This window comes from Poecilia formosa, unplaced genomic scaffold, assembly GCF_000485575.1.
Source record: "Poecilia formosa unplaced genomic scaffold, Poecilia_formosa-5.1.2 Scaffold56, whole genome shotgun sequence".
NCBI lineage: Eukaryota > Metazoa > Chordata > Actinopteri > Cyprinodontiformes > Poeciliidae > Poecilia > Poecilia formosa.
In genome coordinates, this window is record NW_006799995.1 from 737,579 (window position 1) to 759,365 (window position 21,787).

The 21,787-nt window shown below is 38.7% G+C and overlaps 1 protein-coding gene across 4 annotated transcripts in view; it reads left to right on the plus strand.

The window, feature by feature from the left end:
* chl1a (cell adhesion molecule L1-like a) overlaps positions 1 to 15,995 on the plus strand; it is a 63,810-nt gene extending 47,815 nt beyond the window's left edge. The window contains exons 24-27 of one of the 4 annotated variants that reach the window (XM_016672180.1): positions 2,191 to 2,367; positions 9,744 to 9,878; positions 11,368 to 11,437; positions 11,584 to 11,750. In XM_016672180.1, the coding sequence (XP_016527666.1) occupies positions 2,191 to 2,367; positions 9,744 to 9,878; positions 11,368 to 11,437; positions 11,584 to 11,653 (452 nt within the window). In that variant the 3' untranslated portion in view covers positions 11,654 to 11,750. Of the gene's footprint in view, positions 1 to 2,190; positions 2,368 to 9,743; positions 9,879 to 11,367; positions 11,438 to 11,583; positions 11,751 to 15,209 lie in introns of those variants that run through there. The other 3 variants (XM_016672179.1, XM_016672178.1, XM_007553331.2) reach the window with 3 other exon arrangements.
* The last annotated feature ends 5,792 nt before the right edge of the window (positions 15,996 to 21,787 follow it).

The window sequence follows — 21,787 nt, forward strand, 5'->3', positions numbered from 1 at the left end:
AAAAAAATTTTTTTTTAAAAGTTTAACTCCAAAATGTGGCAACAGGTTACCTGTGTTTAAGTTTCTAGAGATCACCCCTTATTTGATTAACTAAGTTTAAAAATCCACAATATAAAGGCCTTCATTTTTATTTAGATTGTGCCCCTTGTCTTTTATTTGCCATTTTAATACATGTGAGTCCAACTAGTTGATTGTTTTGTTTAAGGGTCCTTGACAGAACAAACAAATCTGTGCACACTCTCTTAAAGCAGTTATAATAAAAACATGGATCAGGATTTTAAGTTAGACTTGTGGAATCCTGTTTAGATGTCAAACAAGCTAAGCGCTGTAAAGTATTTGTTGAATATTGACAAAGAAAATAAACTCATGTATAGTGGATATAAGGATTTGAATTCAAAGCAGGATCCAGTCCTGATTTTAAAAAGCAGTGAAATAAACCTGATCTGAATTTCAGAATTGGTGTAATTTTTATGGTTTAGACTTTTATGGTACACAGATGATAAATTCCAACTCTGTAAAAGATTGTGTGATAACATTTCTAGCATATATCTGTACTATTTTGGAATGTAAGACTATACAAGTTTGAAATTTAAAAGGACAGATGTTGGGGCTTTGGGCCTTTAACCCTACAGTTTTCCTTTACAATGAAAACATTTTCCATAATTTCCGTCTGAGAATCTGATTTCCACCACTTCCCAGCCTTCCTCTTTTCATGTGTGTTATTTCATCAGACAGTTGGGGGCGCTGTTTAACTCTATACCCTCCACCACGTTCTCTCTAGGACTCAGTTCTAACAGCTCCCTCGTTGTTCCTGATCACATTTCTGCTTGGACACCAGCTTTTTTTTCTCTCTCTCTCTTCTTCTTTTAGTTTCTGGTAGAAATGTTTAAGGCAGTGCTGGTGGTGCCTCTTGTGTAAATTCCACTGACATTTATCACTCCTCGTCCAAGCGCTTCTTCATGTGAGAAAGTGCCTTTCTGCTGTAGTACAGCTAGGGCGAATGAGCGAGTCAGGAGCTTTTATTATGATCTCTATTTTCAAAGCCTACACCCTCGTTTGCTGACATTTCTGAAGTCTTTTGTGTAAAATGTGAATGCAGAGACAGCCCTCCGCCGCCTCCATCTGCACCCACGGAGTCTGGCCAGCTCTTCAATACACTCTGCTCCACCCCCCCTCCAATTCCCCTCCTCTTTGCTTATTTTTCCAGTATCAGATGTCCGACTTTACACAGATATACTCACACTGTGCAATCTGTGGGCGTCTGAATGTTTCTTTTCAGCTGAATTGATTCAACATGTAACTGAAGACTGCTTAAAATCCAGTTTGCTGCTAATGAGCTAAATAAAATAGGATTTGTGGTGCAACAGTATATGCGCAGTCTGCATGTCCAGCTGGTTCACAAAAACAGTTGTTTGATTAATAAATGAGTAATCTGTTGTCACCAGAAACAACAACAACAAAAAAGAAATAATAATAATAATAATAATAATAATAATAATAATAATAATGCAGCGTTGTGCACCGCTGAAGAGTCACAAAAACATCTGGCACGCCAAGCTCTCACCTGCCGTCCAATATTTGCACAGCGGTGACATCACTGAGGAGGCTTTCAGGAGGATATTAGACTGCTGCTTTCACCAGTCTGCACACACACTTTACTTTGATGTATAATGCATGTTTGGTGATAAGCTGCACTACTGTACTTGTAATTGCCAAGCCTCGTAATTTATTTTCCGCACTTTCCCTTGTCTCTTTGTTTCGTTGCCTTTCATCTGTTCTCGTTCTTCCACGTTTAACAGTTTTCAAACATTTTACCTTAACTTTAAATCTTTACATTTTTTTTGCATTTCTTTCATTCCATCTTTTTTCATCGCATCTTCCTCTTTTTATTCATCGCCACTTGTTTACAACCCCGTCCTCTTGAGCTCTCCAGTTCCACCTTTCATCTCCTTGCCTTTCGTCTTAATGTATTCCTCCTCGGCTTACCTGTCACCACTTGTATCTCCCATATTCGCTTTATGTATGATCCAGTATGACATCTCTTCATCTTCCTTCTCCCTCAAACATTGACCCCCATTATAGCTATGTCCATTACAACATGACTCACCAATGATAGTTTTTTTGGCAGTGGTCCATCTCGGGCACCGTGTGATCTAAACTGACCTGACATCTTTCTTGCCTCCTCTGCAGTAGATAAGACTTCGCTGGAGGAGATTGATTCCTTTGAGCTGACCATCACTTTGCCTGACGTCACTCAACACCAGATTGTGAGACCGGACAAGGGCAGCCTCTTCCGCTTCTATCTGAGCGCGTGCACTCGAGCAGGTTGCGGGCCTGCGCAACTGGCTGAAAATCACAGTCCTCCAGGTGAGTAGATAAAATCCCTGCACGTACTGGAGTTAATGTTTGGGTGGAAGGAAACTCAGCCTTTGGGGTTTGGAGTAGAGGTGCACAAAACATATCCATACTGCTTGAACAAAGTGGGAGGAGAAATATGTGTTTTTAAAATCAAAATCTTTAAGAAATAAAAATTTGAAAGGTATAGATTTCTAAACACTGTTTAATCGTAGCTATCATATAAATTTTCCTAAGAGTGAATAATCTGACCAACATGCAAAATGATATGTGTGGCAGAGAAGGAACACTTAACACTGAACACACTCTTCCCAATGTTAAACATGGTGATAGCAGCATTTTGCTACTTTTCTTCAATGGAGACAAATCCAAGCTCAGACCAGTTGGAAATTTGTGGCAAGACATGAAAATATTGTTTGCAAAGACTCAACTCTAGATATTTTGCAAAAGAGAATAACTGTTAGTCTAACTCTCTCTAGACCTGACTCAAACACACATTTGAAAGGAAAACATCATTTGCAGTGTGTCCCAAATCGTTTAAGGGATAAAACAACCATGTTGAAGAAGGGGCTTTACTCAGATAAGTCAAAAGTTGGACTTTTTTTGTTCTACATGCAAAAATGTGGTGGAAAACTAACCTTGGCATCACCATCTTTGTGATGTAGTGATGCTTTTCTCCAGTAATGACAGTGAAACTGATCAGTGTTTACGGGGATTGAGATGAGGCACAGGGCAATAGTGGAAGAAAACATGTTAAATGCTGTGAAAAGTGATGTGGTGATTAGAATTACTGCCCCCCAGAAAAAAGGTCTGCAGTTTATCAGTTTTCCTCTTCATATGCACGCTTGGGTTTTCTCCAGGTACTGTTTCTTCCCTTTCCACCCACAGTACCAAAACAGTTCAGTCCTTAGAACTAGAAACTGAGATTTGGCCTTGAGGTCAAGGAAAGTTTCAGGAAATTTAGCAATTGTTGTCTGAAATGATTGCACCATTCTCTTTCTCCCAGCCTACACACTCTACTACCAGCCATCGAGTAAACCAGAAGAAAAGACTAAAAGCATTTGCTTCATTTATTTTACCCACATCAAATAACTAAGACTTTAATTTCCCTTTGATATTTGACTTTCAGGAAAATGAGGGAGAAAAAGAAATTGTGTTTTATCTCCAGCATTTTTTTCCCACTTGAATCCACACTCTGTTTTTTTAATGTGGCAAACACAAACCTTTGGTTTATTAAATATACCATAACCTCCATGCAGTGATGTAAGTGGTGCTTTGCCCTGCAGCAGCTAAAAGCAAGGATTAACTGTTGCATCGGTTTTGCTGGCTGAAGGCGAGTGCTTTGGTGGTCGAAACAGAAAGAAAAGGTTCTGACTTTGAAAGTAGATGCAGTCAACAGGCTGATTGAATTTGGAGCTGTAAAGCTAGATGCAAATATAATCTGCACACAAAGTGGAAGGAACTTCATTCATGTATGTAAGGACAAAAGAATTGCCCATGTAGATGGATGAAACAATTTTACTGATAAGAACTACTTACAATTGTCATCAACAAGGTAATTTGTTTCACTCGGTGCCTCTTTCTGCACAGAGTTCATGTCTTGTGAACCTCTTTCAAACTCATGAATATTCTGGGTTTCACAATCTTCTAGAGGTTGCAGTTAGCTATCTTGGTTTGGGCAAAATTGTCCACTATATTTTTCCTTCCACTCAATTTTCCAATAATATTTGTGCCATTGCAGCATATAACCTAACATTTCTATACAGTAACATTCCCATAATTAAACCCTTGTTTTACTGAACTTGTGTTTTTCTTTACTAGCTGACACTAATGATCAGAATCAAAAAGTACATATATCTGTTTACATGTAAAATTGAAAAATGTAATTATTGAAATAAATTCACTTATTGAGGACATTCTAGTTTATTCAAATGCATGAAAGCAGGTTAAATAAATGCCACTAAGACACGCTTGCATGTTATTGGTAATCTTGAAATGTTGCTTCACTGTGCACAGATACATCCACAGGAAGCTATATCTTGAATATTGTTAGTCACATGACCTGCAGGTGAATGGATTCTCTCAAGCCAATGGCTGTGGTGGGCGAGAGGAGGTGTAATTTGTATAGATTTTCTCTGAATTGTGAAATGAGTAATGGTCCTGATAAATCAAGCCGTGCAGAGTCTTCCAGCCATTACCTTGCAGAGCGAGCGGAAGGATAAGGACAAAAAGAGAGCACGAGAAAATGTTAGTAAGCCGTAAACAAAAACAAGAGAGAGAGAGAGAGAGAGAAAAAAGTATTTTATAGTTTTGTAAATATCTGTACATGAGATGCCTTCCTTGCATTAGTAGATGTCCAGCCTGAAAGCCACCGCATGAATTGTTTGTAAATGTGGTTGAGCAGAGGCTTGATGGGAAGATGAAATACTTCTGTTTGAAAGAGTTGTCCTGAGGGTATGTTAGTCACAATGCAGAGGAGAGATTTATGGATGCCAGTAGGATGGGGCTGGGGCTCCCTGAATCCAGGCACATAAATGGGAGGAACATGTGACACAGTTACAAAATGAATGCATATGAATGAGGGAGCTTCTTTCTAAAATTGTGTCTGTGTTCTTTAAGTGAGAGGAGCTCCTGGATGGACATTTCTGGCCTTATCTGAAAAATAATCTGGATATAAAAATCTTTCTTTACAAGCAGAGGTCTTCCTTTGCAAATCTTTATGATGCAAAAGGAATGTCACAAAAATGAGATGAAAGTATAGAAACATTTGCAAACACCCAGGCAACAAAAAAACAGGGAAAAAAAAAAAAAAAAAAAAAAAACAACGAGAGAATTTCTAACAGCCGGCATGGAACAAAGAGAAAAATCTCATGAGATAAGAAAGCTAGAGAAATTCAGCAGGCTGCAAAAGACAAAAAAACACGGAAAGCACAGAGAAGCACATGCCTGGAAAGTCACAGAAAAATAACTCGCTTCTCAACAGATAAAATAACTCGCTTCCTAGCGGAGCATTCAAACACAGCAGTTTTCACAAATAAAAATATAGGACGTTAAATCTAAAAGTTGAGATGTAACTGCATTAGCCAAAGCCCGAATTCCCCCTCAAAATAAACAACAACATGATTCATGCGTCGGTGTGAAAAACAGCAGTGGGTTTTATTAAAATGGGAGATCAGATTGAGGATATATTTACGCTTGACAAGTGACGACATAAAAAATGTCAATTAAAAAAAATTAACAGGAAAGATGCATATGCACCAGTTCTTTTTCCTGACCAATATCTGTGATGTAAACTGTCTGTGCCTTGAATGGCATCCTGGATGAGCCCTTACTTCTGTAAGGGGATATTTTTTTCCTCCGTTCGCACTTCTCATCCGCAAGGAAACAGAGTTTATGGTAAGAAAAGCATTTTTAAAAGCTTTGTTTATGGTGTAGACTGGATACCCAGAGATTGCTATGTAAGACGATGCTCAGGTCACACTTTTGCCTCCTGAGCTAAAAAAACTACATCGTGTTGCCATTTTTATAAATCTTTTTCACATTTGTCTTGACTGTTCTTGTTAAATTTGAATATTTAAATATATATATTTATATATATCCTTTGAATTTTGATGCAGTTTTTAACAATGTTATCACCACCTAGTTGTTTTAACACACAGTTTAAAGTATTTTCTTTATCCCTATTCCCACATTAAAGAAACAAATATTATTTTCAAAACATCCTGGAGAGTTCAACAGGAATAAAACGTTGACTCTGCTGCTAAGAAACCAAAAAAAAAAAAACCTCTTATTTCAAATTGAATAAACTGCAAACTATATCTTAAAGATTCAGTATTTGTAGAAATATATAAAATTTGTAACCAGAGGGTTAAATGTGACTGACAGTACCATTTCATTTATTTCATCGAATCATAAGCTGTGAATGAGATAAACGTTAGTGTCATCACCCACCTGCTGTGTACATTACCATTTTCGTACAATGTGCACACCACAGGAGGGCTCTCATTTAAGTGGTTCAACGTGCAAGTTGGCGCCAAAATTATTCATTTGCCTGGAAAATCAAGGTTTAACATAAACTTTTATTATATGTTACTGAAGTGTTTGCTTTGACTGGGAACGATGATAACATTTAGACTGGTCCAGTGGCTTTGAAGCCTTCCAACCGCCTGTCTCATCACCAAACATAAGGCAGATCTTCTGCTTAAGCAAAAATACCAGGGGAAACATGCAAAAAAAGCTGACCAGCAATTGTAAGAACGGTTCAACTGCTTTAAGATCTTTAAATATTTTTAATGTCTGTAGAGAGATTCCAAGCTCGTTTTCGTTCAGAAACAAACTTCTTGATCAAAGAAAAATATTTTTAATAGCTTTTGGGCTAAACTGTAAATAGTAATGCTTTTGCTTCTTTGCAACCTGGTTTGCGCAACCATGAGCAGAAAGCAATGCTACACACAAAAAAACCCTAAATAAAACACAGATCACTAGTGCAAAGTAATTTAAGTTGCACCGTGATGTCACAGGACTTTTTAAACGATGGCAGCGTTAAAGCCAAACTTTGCATGTCAAGGCTGATGTTTGAATATTAAAACTGTCTATAATTATCTGATGACTTTGATCTTGTGATAAGCATTACGTTCTATGAAAGATAAAGTATTTTGTCAGCCAAACAAGAAAGGTCCTCCGCAGTTGATCGACTTTTGGATGAAAGCTAGAATCTTGAAAAGAATCAAAGATATCACTAATCTCATTAAAAACCCAAATTTAATGCAGTTTTATTGAGAGGTTAAAATGAAAGCTTGCTTAAAAAAAAGAAACTATTTTTAATAATTAGCATAACCATTTTATTTTGATTTGAGTTGCTATTGTCTATTAATTTCCACTTTAAGTCCGTCTTCCCACAAGTCACTAAAACAGAGATTGCTCCTGCTGCTGTTTGTAAGACTGCTTTGTTCCTACAGCTGTGTCAGACTGTGTGGCTGAGCCAGCCTGCTCTGAAAACCTTGAAGCCAGCTTTCTGCTGTATTTCATTTTATCTCTCCTTTTTTTTTCCCCTTAAGATTTTTCCTTTTCTCCAGCTGCGGTTCCTGGTCTGAACAGTATGTACCACCGCCTGCAGCTGATGTAGCTAGTCCACATAGACATATGCTGGTATAGAGACAGACCAGGTTGTAGGCGTGCTGTTCTTGTAGAGTAGAGCCGGTCAGAGCCTGAGCAATATTTGTCCTTTAAGGCTGTACTAATAAAATCTCAGAGATGAACTCCTGTTTCTAACTGTTCAGAAAAAAAAAAGCAACAGAAAGGTTGGGGACCAACAGCAATACCTGTGACTTAATATAAGAGATCCTGATTTACTGATCAGACTTCGCTGTAGCTGCTGCCTAAAAGCTCGACTTAACACAGGTCTCCCACTTGTTCTAACCACTCTGACTTAATATAGTTTCTAGTGCTCCCTCGTTGAGTGTGCTGCCTGGCAGTATTGCAGCAGAAATTTGAGGCTTCACTTTCATTGCAGCGATCTACTGTGAACAATTTTATTTGCCTTCTGATAGAAAACTTGCGCTCTCCCACCGATGTTCATATGATTGCACTTTTGATAGACACAGAGTAATTTCCACCCATTCTCATATCATGTCCTTGGTGAGCGGTGTCAGGAAATGACGTTTTTGCTTAATGCAGGCTGAAGACCAGATGCGATGCACTCTTCTGATCTGTAAATCTGCTCTTCATGAGTGTAAATCCATCTTTTCTCAATTACGTTTGAGGGCCAGACTTAGCTTTTGAACTGTCTTCTTGAAGGGTTTCTGCGAGATGCACTGGTTTCAAGCTATGGGGGATCCTGTTTCCCTTCGCTAATCCTCTTTTCCTGCCATCTCTCTCCTTTTCTCTGTGCCTGCCTCGTTTCCATTCCTCCTCCTGTTTCTTCTCTGCTTTATCAGTTTCGACGCTGTTCAACATAAGCTCTTATGTGAGTGACACCTTTGCCAAAATCAGCTGGTCTGCTCGAGAGAAGCAGGGCGTCTCGCAGCTTTATTTGGCTTACGTGAATAACTGTAAGCTACTTTTCCTGTCCCAACCTTTGGTAAACATTGATAGGAGGCTTATGGCATATCATATGTAGGTATGCTTAGCAACTAAATATATGTACATGTTTCGACTTTACTCCTTTCCATAGCTATTTCCAAATGTGTTTAGATATATTGAAATTAAGACGAAGTGATTGTTGACAAAGACTTCCACCCAAGAAGGCATTAACCAAACAAGTGACAAAGGTGAGGGCAGGAATACAAAGAAGCATAATTAACCTCTTTCATAAAACATTTCAAATTGACACTCAGCTGCAAATCAAAGGAGCGCGTGTTTCTTTCTCAACATGTATAGATTACTTAAAATACTTTCTACAAGTTAAAACAGAAAGAGATTCGACCACCTCCTTCCTGAATTAACTATCTAGTTAAAACATGACAGTAGTTCATAATTTTATCTTCCTGAAATACTGATTGCTTCACACTATCAGAAGTCTGCTTTGGTCTTTGAGCTGCCATAGCATTTAGCCTAAGCCTCTGATCAATTAATCTGTATTTCTGCTAAGAGAGTTTAGAGACTATTCACTTGTCATGTTTCAACAAAATATCTTAAAAAAAAAAAAAGTTAAACTCTCCATTTAAGGTGAAAACACACTGAGATATTGTCGTACACACTTATCAATTGTTATTTGCATATAAGAAATCATTAGGCTGTTATAGTTAGCGGTGCTCAGCTTCCAGGTGGCTGCTTGTTCTTCTAAATAAAAAAAAAACAATAGTAGAGTTATAATTTTTCATGTCACATGCCTCAGTTTTTTAGGAATATCTAAATATCAGATATCTTAGAAAGGAAGATATCTGACATTTAGTATATTTTATGCCTAGTGGTCACCATTTCCCTAGTTGCATTTCACTCCACATTTCCTGTAGTTCTGTGATCACTGCTTCATTTATGAAAGCTCACATGTCCATAGGGTATCGGTGGATTGGTGGAAAATTCATAAATAACCATGGGCAGATTTTGCCGCTGTGTGACCTGTTTAGTTAAAAAAAGTTGTCAGTAGATCAGATGCTTTCTGCACTTCAATGACAGACTCGCTCTGCGGCTCATTGACTCCAGTGAATGCAATGCAGTGGCTGGTTTCGTTCAGGCATACGTGTTTGTTTTGCCTTTTTCCTGTTTAATATCCTATCAGAAGTGACAGCATAATATAGAGGAAGGAAATGTGAGCTTAATGCAGTGTAAAAGTATCCTCGCAGTGAGCCCTGCTTACGCTTAAAGACAAAGTTGTCTGAGAATTATTCAGACAAATCGGTGTGATTGAAAGATTGTTGATCTCTGTATCTCTTTGTTCCTCTTACTACCAGAAAAAGTCGGAACGGAGGCCAGCAATTCAACGCAGCGCTGGTTCATCGGGACTCTGTGTGCGGTGGCATTACTCACGCTTGTGGCAGTGATCGTGTGCTTTGTGATGAAAACCAAGGGTGGCAAATATGCAGGTATGCAGCCATGCTGGATACAAGACACTCTCTCTCCTTGGGAAAAGGTCAGTCAGCCTTGATCAGAAAAGGTTCCCCTCGTCATGTTGCTCAGGAAAGTAAATGAAAAATCCTGCAGGAAGACATTCCAGTCTGCTATAGGGAGTTGTTCAGTCCTTCCCCAACCCTGTTTGGAAATGCTTGCTATTCAGTGCCTTGGAAAAGTATTAACATTGAAGGTATTTTTGTTTTTCGTTTGTTTTTGTTTTTTTAGTTTTTGTCACTTTATTACCACAAACTTCCAAAATTATGCAATAGAAAAAAAAAATATTAAATTGTTTTCAAAATACTTAAAAAAAGACATTCAAAAGTGTGGCATTGGTTGGTATTCAGTTCCTTTTATTTGTTCATAGTGCAGCCAGTTGCCTTAAGAAGTGATCTTATCAGTCTGCTTGTAATTCAATCACAATATGTTCTGTAAAGTGACAGAGAAGTTTAAAGCGGGGTTAGGAAATAAATCATAGCCATACTCTGGTTCATATCTGTAGCAAGACTTAAAAAAAATTACACTTTTCTGATTTTATTATTAAGACATTTAAAACACGTAATTTTCCTCCACTCAACACTTATTGAGTTGTAGTAAATAACACAAAAATATTCAGACATTTGTAGTGGTCAGGTGAAAAAAACAAACAAACAAAAAAAAAAAACAAAAAAAAACAAGACTTTTACAAGGCACTGTGGTGCGTCACCCTTTTTCCTAGCGGTTCCAAGCCCAGGATCATCCACATGCATCTGCTGTAGTTTACTTGTAAATTGAACTCTGGAAGTTTGCACGATCCTTGTTAGTTCTGCTTGACAAAAATGATTGCATTTTTTTGTCCAGCGTGGGAAGTGAGAATGAGCAGTCTTTGTTCCCCTGCTCCCTTCTCCTCACCTATGCAATCTTCTGTGGCTCTTTCCTTGTACCCTTCTTCCTGCTCTGTATCAAAGCTGGTTTCCATCTCACAGCGTTTTGTCCCTGTAAACTGTCTTTCCCATTCCGACCTTCGTTCCCTACTTCTTCCCCACTATCGCTACTGTGCTTCTTTGCCTGAAGTAGTGTTTGACAAGAAGCACTGAATATTTCATCAGCTTCGTTGGATTGCCCCTTTGTCCATCTAGCTCTTTTCACAAAAATCCCTTCTTTTGTCTGCCTCAAAAGCAGCTGTTATTTTCAGAGGGTGTTTACACAAGGGGCAGGCAGCACTTGGTGCACACATGCTGAAGAGATGCTCTACATGTTCACTTTATGTAATGTGGACACATGTCAATAGATCTTTGAACAGTTAAAAACATGTCTGGTCTAACTCCAAGTGTAACTCCATGTACCACATTTATTTTGTTTCTCTTAGCACAATGTTCTGCATACATTTTAGAGTATCTTGTATGTTTGTAGCACTAATTATGAACATCATTCACTCCAATTATAAAAGTGAAACAGCAACTCTGTCTTCCTTCCCTCTTTCAGTAAAAGAGAAAGAAGATCTCTTTCCCGATGCAGAGTCACAAGCAATGAATGACGACGCCTATGAATACAGGTGAGCTGCGTGAAGTTAATTAATCTCATCGACATCGCTTTATGTTCTGGCAACAGTTGGCAGCTTTAAATAACCTCAAATGGGAATAGGATGAAGAAGTACTCACAAATTACAGATGTGCTCTTTTCCCCTTCCCGTCCTAAAAGCAAACCTGGCACTCATGACGTTTACCAGGAACAACCTGACAGCCAGTGCACTCATCATTTAATGGGCTAGGTAATCACAAAGTGTGCTTAAGAGTAGTGGTTAACCCTCAGCTTAAGCTTTGTTCCCTTTTAGCTGGAATTATGTGTTTTCACTCAGTAGTTGCGTGTTCATGCTTTTCAGACCTTGTGACCCGTGTTACGCTTGTAGGCTATTTTAATGTTAGTATGTGAGCCTATGTGTGTGTGTGTTTGTGTGCGTGTGTGTGTGTGTGTATTTGGCATTTTTTTCAAGGTACAATTTATTGAGGTTCTTAGTTACAGCATAATTCAAACATTGCAAACCAGATCTGTTTGATCAGAAGATATAAAAAAAGGTAATAACTCCACATTTATATTAGAGAATATGAAAACTGTCTCACTTCCAGAGAAAAACACAGTTGGCCAAAATTCTTTGTGTATCACATTTAATCTGCCGTCGTGTGACAAGAATTATTGTTCTAATGGGTAAAATCTGTCTATTTCTTATTTTGCTGATGAGTTTTGGCTCTCGGTTAGAAACGATAGATTTGCACACCAAATTCTGTGGTCTGCAAATGTGTTTCTAATAAAAGCGAGTTTGCTTCAACTCTCAGAACCCCCTGAGTGCAAATTAGCATGTGCACCTGCAAATCCTGATTGGAACCAGAGCAAATTAATTCCAGGAACTTCTGGAGAATCATCTGAAATGAGTCAGACTTAATCACTTTTCCATTGTGCTCTAAACCCAGATGTCAAGAGACGCTAATATGATTTTGACTGATGGTTTTGGGTTTTTGTTATTTTTATGTTTTTTTAGCTCACGCTCTTGTTGTTCGCAATAACATTCATGGGAAGTTGTTCAGAATTGGATGAGAACAAATATGGCTGAATTTGCCTGATTCAAAATCAATAAAATACATAAAATACCTAGTGCCTTAAATAAGATAACACTTTCATAATGTAAATAAACTTGCATTAATAAGCTATCTTAAATACAAAAACAATAATAACATTAGTAGGGGCTTGTGCTATTGATGTAGTCAAGAGGCAATTTTTTTTGTATTTACAAAAAGATGAACCATTTTTACCAAGTAGATAACTTTTGATTCAACTTTACACCAGTGAATATCACTCAACGCAGCTGTCCATCACACTGTGCAGATTGCTTATCTGAAAAAGATTTTTAAAACTGTTCATCCCATGTTATGTTGCCCTATGACACAAAATCCAAATAAATCGAAATTTGCGGTGGCAACGTGACAAAATGTGAAAAGCTTTCATATCAATACTTTGTGTTCGAAGAAGCGTCTCTCGAAGTGTGACAATGCACGAAAACGAGCCTCTGCACAAAAGAAGCCACAGCATTTGTTAGTGACCGTGTGCAGATTTTTTTGTCTCCTACAAACTGCTTAGAATGCTCCTCATGGTTGGTTTCATGAGGCTGTTTGCAGTGCCGTCCCCCCAGAGTGCCCTTAGCTTTGCTGTGATGTTGTTTGGCTGCCTTCAGAGCTGGTTTCAGGGCTCTCTTATGCCCTTTGAATCTCTGAAGGCAATAGACCACCCACTGGTATCCCATGTGTCTGGGGAGCTGACAAGTGGTAATTATGCTTCTGATGCTTTCTCTTTTGAGAACGCCATCTATGCCTTTCCCCCCCTCCGTCCTCTGTGAGAACAGCAGGTATCATAGTTGCGCCAGGTTATTTGACTCATATAATTGTTTTATTTTGGGGGGGTTTTACCCTCACCTTTGAATAAATATGTTTCTACTTAATGTACAATTAGGGGGAGGGGAAAAAAAATAATAGTAAACGTGCGGAAATGTTTTTCTCGATGCTTTCTATGTACAACTTTAATCAAAAAAATTCAAACACGAGACAAAAAAAATGCATCTGAACGTCTCCATGAATCCAAATTGGATCGATATTTATCGCAGGCAAGACATAAAGGATTACTTTATGTCTGGTGATGTTAATCTGGTGCCTCCCTTTTTTGCTGTTTGTGAAACAACTTTTGTACTGAAACAGGAGCAGGATACACCAAATAGAGGCTCTGAGTAAGCTGGGGCTCAACTGCTCTCAGCCCCATTTTATCTCAGTATTCAAAGTCACTGTGGGCGGGCGGGCGGCGGCAGTGGCATTTCTCCGCTCTTAGATAACAGCCACTTATCTTCGGCGCTCTGGAGACGTCAGAGAAAGAAGGTTTGATAAGGAGAAAGCCTGGGAAAAAGAAGGTTGTAATGTGGACCTTATGTGGCTTGCATCATAAACGGCTTGGCAAAGTGGCCGAGATAAGATTGGTTATTAAAAGTCCCAGTTGAAGGAGACTCAAAGTATAATCTTTGTCTTGGGCTCGGCTCTTGTGCTTGAATCCCCGCTCGCAATTTTGCTTCTCTTCGACTCAGGTGTCAACCGCAATGTGCTTCAGTAAGCACTATCATGTACGAAACACCTGAGTTTTTGTGAGCGTCAGGGCTTTGTGTTGTGAATAGAAAATCAAAGTGGAAGAGAGGTGTTACTAAAATTGATAGTTTAGGCAAAGACGGAAGGATGTCGGTGTTTTGAGGTGACCCTGTGTTTTAAAGACAGACACCTGCGAGTCGGCCATTCGCCCTGCGTTAAATTGGCATCTAATCTCCTCGGCTCGTGCGCGAGCCCCCAGGAATACCAGGAATGACAGGCTGTTTGTCTGGGATTGCATACGCACCACTTCTTCCCCCTCTCCCCCTCCCCTTCTGCCCTCCACCAACTCGGTCGTCTTCTCCTCCGCCACCAGACACAAACCTTCCACTTGGCATCTTTCTCACTGCAGTCTGGCAATTTACATCGCTGACTCTAAAGAGATTTGAAATTGCCTTTGGTCTTGGAGCTTTGGCAATTAGCAATTAGTGGAGTGATTGTAGAAAGTCCTCCCTGCCCCCCCGCGTGCTTTCCTTCCTGCTGTGCATCTTCGTCTGCCTTCTGCATGTAGTCATATTCTGTATTTTGTTGTTCGTTAGTGGGCTGGTGTGGCTTCGCATTCGGTGCCGCTAATGCAAAATGTTTTCTCGGGTTTCTCCGTCTAGTTTCCATATTTAATGGAACCCCTGGTAGAGATGTGTGAAAAGGCTTAGCATGAGTTTGCTGTGGCACAATCTCACGTTGAATCATTTTCCTATTCAACCTTTAATTTGAGTACATTTATTCAGCGCGTTAAAAGTTTTTAACCGAAATCGTCTTTGATACACAGGTTCACACCACTGCTGACAATACTTTTAGTTTTTTCTTTTATTTTTTTTTTCCTTTCGTTGGAGTTGTTAGTTATGCCACTTATTATACAGGATTCCATTTTTTTCCCACTGTGCAATTTTAACTTAAATGCATTTACATTTAAATACATTCTACAATGTGAGATTACACTACTGCCATAAAAGATTAATTTATTCTAAGAACTTTTGTTTTTCAAATTTTTACCAAAGGCGGCAATATATGAGAAGAGTGCCTAAGATTATGTCAAGAACAGGAGATTTTTTATTTTTTTATTTTTTTTTTTGTCATTGCTTGCTTTGAGATGTTCTGACATTTTCAATGCGACACTGACCCCGACACGCCTTCTTTTGTTACCCATGACCGCAGCAGCGACGAAAAACAAATGAAGGAACCTATCCTGGATTGCACAGACGAAAAGGTTCAGGACAGCATCAGCAGAGACAGCTTGGTCGATTACGCCGATGGAGACGGAGAATTCAGCGAGGATGGCTCATTTATCGGAGAATATTCCGGACCCAGGCACCGGGATTTCATCAGTGAGCCCAGCGGACCCAGCACCGCCACTGCGTAAAGCCAGGATCCACCATCAAACGGCCTCCGTCGATTCCTGTGACGAAAACATTTTCATTTCTGCTTGTACTACTTTACTGTTGGGAGAGTTTTTGTCCACGTTTTGTTTTAAAGAAAGTGAATATTTCTGGTGTAAACATAGGTGTGATGTCTCATGCGACTCTGTACATAATCTAAAAGAAAAAAATTAGCTATATTATATTAGTTGATTAATTTTGACATTTACAATATTGCTTTTATACCAACCAGCCTATATAAAGCACATTTCTTTTTACAACTTTATACTGTCTTGGAAAAACAAGGGTCATAAAAGGTTTTAAGTAAAGTTAAAAAAAAAAATAAATAAAAATAAACAAAAAAATAACATTTTTGTATTTTTATACAGATTGTGTTCTTGTATTGCCACAAATGCTTTTCTTTCCCTTCCTTTTCATTCCTTTTATTTGTCCTTTCTGAACATTTTAAATTTGATTTTTAATATGCATGATGTGCAATTTTCTACTGTCCAAATAGATGGGAGACGGGAAACAGAAATATGAAGAAAATGTGAACTCAAAAATAAAGTTATTTCTAAAAGTCTCCAGAGCATTACTTTTTTCAATTTCATTATATCAGCTTGTGACAAGAAAGAAGAAACATAAATATACGAACCACTTTATTGAGTACACATTTCTTGCTGCAGGTTGTACCTAATCTGAACTTAATTGGTATTTGCTTTTATTCAAAAAAGTTTCAGAAATGTTCTTTGGGGGATAATACTGACTGATGAAATTGTTTTATAAATCTCCTATTGGTTTGGTAAAATTGAGCTTATTTTAGTCTGTGTAGCTTTGACCTACTGCTTTGAAATTCCACTTGACCATTCACACAATCTATATTATAGCTTAGCTGGTTGCAATAAATTGCCGTTTGAGCAACTTCTTTTTGCTCAAATAGCAACTTTGTTTGGTTCGACTAGGCAGGCATAGACGAGCTACTTCTGTCAAAACAACTGCCACTCACTGAAGAGTCATGGCTGCGCATAAAAATGTTAATACTCAGACCGGTCTGTCTGGAGCCAAACTGCTTTCAAAGACAATTAAATGCCATTTCCTCCAGATTTTGATCCACACTCTATGCTTCAGCAAGTTGTACGTCCCAAAACCGACTGAATTCAAATGTGGTTAAATGAAATGTTCAGCGAACTTGTCAAAGTTAAATGATGAACAAGGCTTTGACTTTTTTTTTTTTTTTTTTACCTTAGCAACTGTGATTTTGCAGCAGTTCTTCACAATCCTATTTAGAGTCCTTGTGCATGGGAAGGATTCTGTTTCTCTGACTTTACTGTGGAGAGTGTGGCAGGATGAATCAGATACTGTGTTTTATCTCCTCGCTATTTAATGGATTTCTTTTCAAATTGCCTCTTGTTCACATATTCAGAACGCTCAGGTTCACGTCCAAAGCTCCTTTCACCTATTGTGAGCAAAAATATCCTTCTCTACCAACCTGTGTCAAACAAATGAAGCAAATTATGGACAAAAACATTTTTTGCTCCTACACAATATAATGATCCGGTAACAAATTTTGTCTCTCATCTCTGCTTTAAAGTTTGATGTTAAGGTGTGGCGTATTATTCAAACCACATTGAGGCCATTCATGTGATTGAATTAAACACACGAAAAAAGGAAACCAATAAAAGAACACCAGTGGTTCCAGCTGCAACGCTGCACCACTGGTGAGAGGCTCATTTATGTGTCGTCTGGATTCACCAGATAACTCTTTAAATTTCAAGGACTGTTTAGAAGTACAAGACAGCTTTTAAGTAAATCACATCAAATTATTTTGATATTTCCGAAAGAGGCTACTTGGGTTTTACAAGCACATGCCAGACATACTTAAAAAACCAAATTGCATTTACAGTGCCCTGCAGGTTTATCGGCGTCCCTGGAAATTATGTTTGAAAAGCCTCAAAATAATTTAATCCATTCTTCATTTTGAGTACGTTTATTCAGTGAGGCAAAAAAGAAAAAAACACACATTAGGAAATAAGGGTAAATGAGATCAAAATTGAACTTTTTGGCCAAAGTGCAAAATGAAATGTGTGAGGATAAAAAACTAAGAGTGTACTATCACACTGAACAGACTGGCACTGTGAAACTCAGTGGTGGCACCATCATGCTTAGGGAAGGCTTTTCTTCCGCGGAGACGGGGAATATGTCTGTGTTGCACAAATACAACAATTTTTCGGACACCAGAAGCTAAAATAAAAAAAAAAAACTGACAATTGTTTCCACTTGTGCCTAAAATATTTACATCTCTATTACGACATTATTTTATACATTATTTTTATAATCATAACAGTATCAGTAACAGCAAAAATAACTCATCAAAATGTAGAACACACCAGTTTTAAAAAGCTTGTGCGCAGTATATGATAAAACACAAACACACACACACACACACACACACCCACACACATTTGTAGAACAAAACAATGTATTAGTTTTTTTGACCAATTGTGCAGCTAAACTCTCATTGGCTTTACAAACAGAAGCACAACCAGAATGATGATGGATTTTGCTCCTTAGTTTCTAGCTATTTGTTGTCAGAATGAAGTTTTGCAGCTTTTCTTTCCCCAGAATCTTTTTTAATATCCTAAAAACACATCTCAGCCTCCTTTAGTTTCCTTTAAAACAGCTGTTTAGCTCACCCATCGCCCGACTGACATTCTTGCTATAAGTCAACATGCTATAGAGACGCTAAAAGCTCGCAGGGCCTCGTGGCAACACAAAGGTCATTTAAAGAGATGATCCCTGTATTGTCAGGGATTATGCCCTCATCCGGTTTAAAGTTGCTTTCTCTTCACAATGTTAAATCCTCTAAGCAACGTGATTAATTCCCCCTCCCTCCCTCACCATGCTCCCCTTCTATTTCTCTCAATTACATCTATTTTGAGGACATGTAAAGTTGGCTATTTTGGAGGTCAGCTTTCAGAACAATCATCAGGCCGTTAGCCGCATCCAGCAGAACGGTCCCTGCTCACTGCGCTTCTTCTGCTCATGTCGTCGTGCCGGACGGCGCAACAAAAACACAGCTTAAATCTGAGCGCAATCAATCCCTTCCATTCGATGTGATTGGAGCTGATATTTAGGCCAAGTGCCCTGGAAATTGCCTGGTGGGAGGAAATCGATAACATGCTCGCACACGCTGGGAGCTCGCGTCGGCTCTGGATAAATTTTTAAAGGCACCGAGGCTACGAGGGCAGGACGCTGTGCAGACGCACAGAGGGAGGTCTGGGGTTTTCTCAGGGTGCTGCACGCTGCGTTTACACCCCAGAGAGGTGGATGGTAACAACTTTGGCCATGAAGATCTCATCAATATTAAACATCCTCGGGTTCACAGAGAGGGGAATTGTGACAGGTGTGTCTGGAGGTATGCTCTTCGGGAAATCCCTCTCCTCCTTCGCCGTCTCAAAGTCTTGCTTTTAAGCAGCGTTTTGCTGACGAACCTGAGATAAACAAAGATTGTCTAATTTAGCCTTTTAAATATTTCAGCGTTTGACTAGTCTGCAAATGTCTCGCTGGAAAAAAAAAAAAAAAAAAAAAAAAGGGGGTTGAGAAGCAGGTGAAAAAGGGAGGGAGGGCTGAGGATTAAACTTTGCATAAGCAGGTTTTAAGTTGAAACATGTTTCAGCAGGTGTAAAAAGCAACATATGACCCTGACGTCCAAGTGCTTACTTTTCAGTTTTACACTGTAGAAATGAATATGAGAAGAACACTGCATTTATCTTATTCTCTGGGGCAATTTTGTTTACCCATCTTGCTATTGTTGCAAAACACCAGGACGTATTTTCAGAAAAGTATTTCCAGGTGTTAAATATGTCCAAACCTGTCAAAAAGTATGTGCTTTGGATGCCAAAAGTAGTTGCAAAAGATTAAAAAACTCCCACAAACAAATAGCATCTCTCTAGCTGATACAATTTGCCCACAGTTACACAAAGTATTACTCTTTCATTGAGGGAGGACCCCACGCTTATTCATTCATATTTTCCTAGATTAAGGAAGAACAAACTTCTGTGCAAAGTCAAACACTAGAAATAGAAAGGAAAACAGGAAAAAAAAGAGAAAAGTCAAAATCATGAGACAATTCCAAAAATACAGGGACAGGAGGAGAACCAATCTGGTTAATTAGTCTCCCACTGAAGTGGGAGCATCTGGGTGAAGAGATCAGGGAACAGAGACAGAGGAAAAACTCACAAAATAAATCAAAGAACAGAAACACACAGAGACCAGAAACCAGAGAACGGCACACAAACAAAAGATAACTCAATTCAAACAAAGGCTCAACACAAACCTCACAGCAGGGAGGGGGATGTCAGAAACAAGGGGGGGAGGGGAGAAAACAGGAAGTAGAGATAACACAAACCAGGAAGGACCAAATGAATACGAAAAAAAAGACAGGAAACTCCAGCTGAAAGACAAAATGGAAAAAGAAACTTAATTACATGACTTGATGAACAGATGATGAACTGGATCTGATAATCTGACAAACAAACTCTAACCAAATATATTGTATGATGTGTTTATCCTTAAAGCTTTTGGCCTGTCTGTCGCATACATTGTGCATGACAATATTTTCAAACATTTGTATGGAGTAGATGTTACAAATCACCTCGAGGCAGAAATGTTATGAGCTTCGTCCTATGAGATTTTTGTCTTAATAGACTTAAGAAGTGCGTCTTCAGGTGAGATCCTCACGTTATCTGCTAATTGAAATATTGATAGAAAACACTTTTTTTTTCACTGTCTCTGTTTCTGGTGGGAGAGAAAACAAAACTTTCTTTCACTGTCAGGATGTTGTGCTTTAAAAAAAAATGGAGATAATTGTATCGTTTTGCAGCCCCTTCCCCCCCAAAACAAGCCCTATTCCTGAAACTGTCACAAATACATATTCAGATTCAAATTTCCCAACACATATTGATTCCATCTTTAAAATAAAAAAATAAATAAAAAGCAAAATGAAAAATTTCTCCAGCAAAAACTGTCTTCACATCTGGAAAAAAAATAAAAATAATCCCATTTAGTTTGTGTTCGTTTCCCGTTTCTGCTCATTCTCTTTTCATCTCGACATGGTGCAACACTCCCCCCTCTGCTGAAATTTAATTTGTCTCACCAGAGTTCAAATAGAATAGAATGATTCTGCATACAGAGAATCCTTTTAGAGGGCTATTATTTCCCCCAGTAAACTGTTTTAGATGCAAGCCCAGACACTCTCAAATGCCAGCCAGAGACTGAGTGAATGTTTGTGTGCATGTGTGTCGCTTTTTGTGTGTGTGTGTGTGTGTGTGTGTGTGTGTGTGTGTGTGTGTGTGTGTGTGTGTGTGTGTGTGTGCTTGAGCAGGAGGAAGCAGGGACATTCAGCCGTGACAGAAACTAATGAGACGTGCATCTGTAATATGATTACCAAGTCAGCATGGCTGTGCCACTGAACAGAGGTCTCCTTTGGCAGAGATATCTGCACAAGACTGCATGCTCTGCCGGTAGGTGAGTGGACAGCAGGTGCAGATAAAGACGAGTCGCGGGTTGCTTTGGTTAAGCTAATGATAAATACTTAGAGCAACCCTAAAGAGCTTGATAAATGACAATATGAGACTGTTCGGGGTGTGCATTTCATTAAAGAGTGGCGCTTTTGTGTTATTTTTAAGGTCAACACGTTCTGGGTTTGATCCAACAAAAGATTTCATCTAAGACTACTGCTGCAGAATTAGATAAGGGACTCGTAAGTGCTGCGTGGGTGGAAAATTATTCTCACCTTCGTTACTTAGCTCAGAGCTGTCAAAGCAACATCTTGGCACCAAGCACAATCCGTACACAAGTGTTTGATCAAACTCGTCACCGCGTGGCAAATGGCATGCCTAACTTTGCATGGTTAAAGCAGAAACTGTTTAAATGCTCCACCTGCTCACAGAGAGAACATTGGACTTTTTTCTTTTTTTACTGATTGAGTTGATCGGGATAGTTTTACTTTTTCTTTCCTCTACAAACATGTTTTTTTTTTTTTTAATATATATACATTTCACTATATTGTGTTCACTCGAAATTAGACTTTATTAGTATCTGTGGGGGGGAATGTGTATTCGGGTCAGAATTGTTTGATTAGTCCAGCGCCCCCCTAGCCTTTATCCAGGTCCCTCACCGCCCCCCACCAAAGAATTTGTAGGCTACTTTGCACTGACTATTATTTTATTATTAATGTTACTATCACTATTGTAGATGTTTTGATTTTTATGCTTGTTTCTATATTTATCATCAAAAATAATTTCCCAGAGAACAAATAAGCAATGTGAATAGCAATTCACAGGTGTCTACAAAAAATGCAATGAACATTCAACT